At 31.6% G+C, this 5421-nt stretch overlaps 1 protein-coding gene across 1 annotated transcript; it reads left to right on the forward strand.

Moving 5' to 3' along the window:
* The first annotated feature begins 418 nt into the window (after nt 1–418).
* Nucleotides 419–5092, forward strand: LOC142626722 (alpha-galactosidase mel1-like). Its single transcript, XM_075800430.1, has 9 exons — nt 419–492; nt 1375–1534; nt 1798–2055; nt 2222–2396; nt 2657–2718; nt 2968–3131; nt 3271–3368; nt 4789–4847; nt 4940–5092. The coding sequence occupies exons 1-9, from the start codon at nt 419–421 to the stop codon at nt 5090–5092; spliced, it is 1203 nt and encodes a 400-aa protein (XP_075656545.1).
* The last annotated feature ends 329 nt before the right edge of the window (nt 5093–5421 follow it).

Consider the following 5421-nt stretch of genomic DNA (forward strand, 5'->3'; position numbering starts at 1 on the left):
TAACTATACCATACAAGGTTTTTTGTTGTTGTTGTTGTTGCTGTTTTTACATGAAGCAATTTCCTTATTTTCCATGGAATAAAGCATTTTCCTTAAAGAAAACACAACAGAGCTAGGAGACGAAATCAAACAGTGACGCCATTGATCCCGACTCCCAGTTACCTGTTTCAAATACAGATGCTTGTTAGTTGTACAACTATTAACTCCTATCATTTTTATTATTATGGAGTTAGCATGACCCTTATTATTATGGAGTTGACACCCGTTAGCACGATCTTTATTATTATTATCATCAAATGTGTGACATTAAATATTAACACCATTTGCAAGGTATTCAATACATATATGCAGAAGTAGTAGTATTTAAATAACACACTCTCTCCTCTGCTTGGTAGCCGAAAACTGGAAACCATCCATCATGATGAAGATGAAGATCATTGTTAACGTCTTCGCCTCTCTCTCTTTTCTATTCATTCTTCTAAATCCAACTAGGTGCTTTATCTTTTTCTTCTTCCTCTGTTCTATTCTGTTATATTTTTCTCTTTCCTAATACTCCCAATATTGCATTGCATTTACATTTATTTATAATGATCAACTGCCACGCTTTGAACATAAAGATATCATGCAATTTTATAATTGTCTGAACTTTTTAATTATTTTCTCTTACATTAATCACAGTTAAATTTCACTTACATTCTTATTATTATTATTTTTTTGATACCTGAATCTCTCCGTTGAAAACACCAGAGGTTAGAAAACTCTTGGCAAGTTAACCATTTTAGGACCTTTAGAGTAATAATAATAATAGAGGTTTTGGAAAGGGTTTTGGCGGGACTCTCTCAACGCTTGCTATTTGCTTCTTTGCTATAGATGTACAATCAATTATTTAGGTCTTCTTTACTAACATTTTGGAGAATGAATTTTCTTACATATTAGATTGAGATCGAATTCACCAAATGTTGCTCCCTTTAGCTCTCAATATGTTTTCCAACGCAAAATTAGATTCTTTGTACAAATTTCATGATATCAGGGAAGATTAGTGCATAAAATATAAAAGTAGTGGTTATCATTAGCTTTCAACTTTACAATCAACCCAGACTCCATAAAAGCCTTGGTCCTAAAAACTTTGGAACGGCTCACTTTGTACAAGATTAGAAAGAAAATAAATTGTGAGTGTAGTATTTTTATGATTTGTATCCTTTTTTTTATTATCATTTATGTCTTTGTTGAATCATCTATTTATGAGCGTAGTATTTTTATGATTCATATCTCTTTTTTTTTTTTGAATCATCTATTGAACTGTGTCAAAATTATGTGACATAGTTTATTGGTTTTATGAAGAAAACGATGTCAATAAATGGTGTCATGTTTCAGGGTATTGTCTAAAACTCTACCTGATGTGAAATTAGAACATGCGAGCTCTCCACCTAGAGGTTGGAACTCCTATGATTCCTTTAGTTGGACCATTTCCGAAGAAGAGTTCTTGCAAAATGCTCAAATCATATCTGAACGTCTACTATCTAGTGGATATGAGGTAGGAAGACTGTGGATTCAAAATCCTCTATTCCACTTTTTATTTTTGACTGAATATTCCATCAATCAAAACATGCCAAATATTCCTTTTACTTTCCTTCTAGGAGTAAAATACTCAAAAGTTTAAAATGAGGGGAAAAAAATCAGATTTGTATTGGTGGATGTCTATAATTCATTTTCAGGGTATTAAGACTGACATATTGATTAACTAATGAAACTTATTAGTAATGTGTTTTCTTCCCCCTTTTTATCTCTGCAATGCAGTATGTTGTGGTGGATTATCTATGGTATCGGAGGAAGGTGGAAGGTGCTAACGCTGACTCTCTAGGATTTGATGTAATTGACGAATGGGGGAGGATGGTCCCTGACCCAGATAGGTGGCCTTCCTCTAGAGGTGGAAAAGGGTTCACTGAAGTAGCCAAGAAAGTGCATGACATGGGTTTGAAGTTTGGGATTCATGTTATGAGAGGAATAAGTACACAAGCAGTGAATGCAAACACCCCTATATTGGACATAACCACGGTATTCTCAGAGCTTGCTTCATTTAATTATTATAGTTTCTTTACGAATGAACAAAGAAGCACACTCGACTTTAAAGCTTAATCATCCGAAATTTAAACAAATAATGTTATAGTTATATGTAATAAAACTAGCAAAAAAAGTCTCAAGATTGCCTTATTTTTATCAGGGAAAGGCTTATGAAGCGGGTCAGCGAAATTGGAGTTCACAAGATATAGGGCTTAAGAAAAGGACATGTTCATGGATGCAAAATGGTTTCATGAGTGTAGATACCACGTTGGGAGCAGGAAATGCCTTCTTGAGGTCACTCTATACACAGTATGCTGATTGGGGTGTTGATTTGGGTAATTAATTTGACCATTGTTATTGCAAAGTTTTCCTTTTTACTCTGTATGCATTGCTACAACATATCATTTAAGACTGTTCTTGACATCCCATGAATTTATGCATCTAGACACTTAACATTTTTGATTTGTGCATACAACCATAACTTTATTCAAACTTTTGATTACAACAAATTCAATTGGACAATCACATGTATGTCAGCTCAATCTTTACTTACCACTTTCTAAATTTGACATTGATTGCTTATGTTTTCTTGTAGTGAAACTTGATTGTGTATTTGGTGCTGACTTGGATATATTTGAAATAATCACTGTGTCAGAGGTAAGATGCTCTCTCTCTCTCTCCATAACTGTCATAGCTGCGATATTTTGGAGAAAATCTAAACATACTACTTTTGTGCCATAACCCTAATGTGACTGATGGGTGTTAAGAACAAATGATGGGTTTTTGTTAAAGTGATAGATATTCAGTCATAGTTTACCATGTCAAAGTTATGATAAAAATTGTGAAACTCAATAATTTGAACAAAATTTGCACGGTTGATTTATTACATGTTTCGCCTTTGCCTAGATTTTGAAGCAACTTGATCAACCCATATTGTATTCGCTATCTCCTGGAACTGGTGTGACCCCAGAGCTGGCCAAGGCTGTGAGTGGATTTGCGAACATGTATCGAATAACTGCGGATGATTGGGATTCATGGGGAGATGTTGCATCTCATTTCGATGTTTCAAGGTGAGAAGACGGTTCTGTTTTTATTCAAGATTATTGGAGTTTAGGTCACACTAATCATTACTATTTCTTTTCCTTTTAATGCCTTTTTGATCTATGAATACTGAAAAACACAATTTTATTTATTTAATTTTATTACTAGGGACTTAGCTGCAGCTAATTTGATAGGAGCTGATGGGTTGCTGGGCAAGTCATGGCCTGACTTGGATATGCTACCACTAGGATGGCTTACCGATCCAGGTTATAAAAATTTTCTTGCTACTTTTCCTTCTAACATAAAATGAATAATTTTCTAGTTACTTTTTTCTTCTCTCTTCTCTTTCTTTTAAAATTTAATATAATTTTTTGCCACATATAACACATTAGATTTATTAGCATCAGAGCATATAGCTCCAAAAAAATTATAAGGAAATATTATTAATGCAAACTTCTTTTCTTTTCTACAAACAAAATCTTTTTTATTTGGTATTTAGAAAGTTTCGGATACACAAATCCATGAATATTCTTTTTTATTAGAAGTAGAGATGCAATGATTTAAAGATTAAAATTTGGAGACATGACCTGCTTTGTCATCTATATTTTATAAAGGAAATTTTATTTATTTATTTAGTATGGTCATTAGTATGTTTCTCTTATAATACATTGTATAAATCAAGATAAACCTAACATTTATTATTTAATTTATTGAAATGAATTATTTTGTATAATTTTATGTTTTCATATTTTTAATTTTAAATGTGTAATATTTAATTTATTTAATAAAAACATTGATTTATATTGTTTAAAGAATGCGGGTTCCAATTAGGGTAATGAGTAAAGTCTTTTGTGGTTAAATTAAAGACATGGACTCAAATCTAACCTAAACAAAAAAGAATCTAAATAGTGTCTTAACCTAATGGTTAAGAAAAATTATGATTTAGCTCACACTATAGGTATTAAATCCTATCGCATTTATAAAAAAATATTTAAATCATATTAATTGTGACTAATATAATTAAAACATATTACATAAAAGAAAATATTTGTCTTCAATTATATAAAAATAGTTTGATGAAATTTTCTTATATTTGAGAAAAATGATAATAGAATAAATCTTTTTTTTTTTGGGTCTCTAGAATCACTTAGTTTAAAGACATATTTTAAGTGTAAATTATACATATATGTATATTACCTTTTCTTTTGAAATAATATGTGTATTATTTTGTGCATTTATACATTATTGATAATCAATTTAACTCCAATTTTTTTTTTTTCTGGCTCCGTTACGCCATGACAAAGTACTGTTAGATAAATCAATGAACTTAGTTATACATTTATTGGTTCTTGACGTAGCAGTTTCGAGTGTCAAATAGGTCCATCAGTCCATGCACTCAAATGTGCATTACTTCAAATTCAATCTTTACAAACAAGGAACTTGCCATTCCAAGTCCGCTGAGTGACTTTTACTAAAACATAGGTACTGTCTAGACTCTAGACCGAGTGGCATGGCTTCAGAAACAAGTTCTCCAACCTACTTCTTTGCATCAGTGGATAGTTAATTAGAGATTTTCAAAAGGCCCAGAATATATATGCTTACATTTGACTGTTTAAGTTTTAAGTTGAGCCTAGCCTAGACATATAATAAACTACAATTAACTTTAATTTTTTTCAAATATTTTAGCTGCAAATGAAGGTCCACACAGAGCATCTAACCTTACTGCAGATGAGCAAAGAACTCAGGTATCTATATATAAAAAAGAAGAAGTTAGTTCTCGATAACCCTTGAAATAACTAAGCACTCAATTTTGACTTTATCTTTCTTATTTTGACAGATTACATTGTGGTCTATGGCTAAGTCTCCTCTCATGTTTGGAGGAGATGTGAGAAACCTTGACAACGCCACATACGACCTCATAACAAATGCTGTTTTGTTGGAGATAAATTCCTTCAGCTCAGGCAACATGGAGGCATGTGTACCCATCTAATCTTTTGTAGTCTTTGGAAATATAAGCTTTGTTTAAATAGCAACATAACATATTATTTAATTGTTTGTACAGTTTCCTTATATTACTAAAGGAACTCGTTCTTGGATTGCAACCGGAAGGAATGGTAAGACTCCCCAACTAACACAGAACTCTAATTAATAGAGCCTCATAGCTCTGCATTGCCCAAGTGCAAAGATTATTATTATTATTTTTTAAAGTACATAATTCTATTCTTCACTTTTTTAATGATTTTTCAATAATTAAAAAAAAGAAAAAAGAAAATGAATAATGCTATTGTTAACACTTTTTAATGATTATTCTTTCATGCT

This window comes from Castanea sativa, chromosome 3, assembly GCF_040712315.1.
Source record: "Castanea sativa cultivar Marrone di Chiusa Pesio chromosome 3, ASM4071231v1".
Classification (NCBI taxonomy): domain Eukaryota; kingdom Viridiplantae; phylum Streptophyta; class Magnoliopsida; order Fagales; family Fagaceae; genus Castanea; species Castanea sativa.

Bases quoted from the DNA above. Each gene is read 5' to 3' on its own strand.
- LOC142626722 (XM_075800430.1), top strand. From the start codon at position 419: ATGATGAAGATGAAGATCATTGTTAACGTCTTCGCCTCTCTCTCTTTT. The intron at 3,132-3,270 runs GTGAGAAGACGG...TTTTATTACTAG, and splicing joins TCTCATTTCGATGTTTCAAG to GGACTTAGCTGCAGCTAATT. The intron at 4,848-4,939 runs GTATCTATATAT...TTATTTTGACAG, and splicing joins CAGATGAGCAAAGAACTCAG to ATTACATTGTGGTCTATGGC.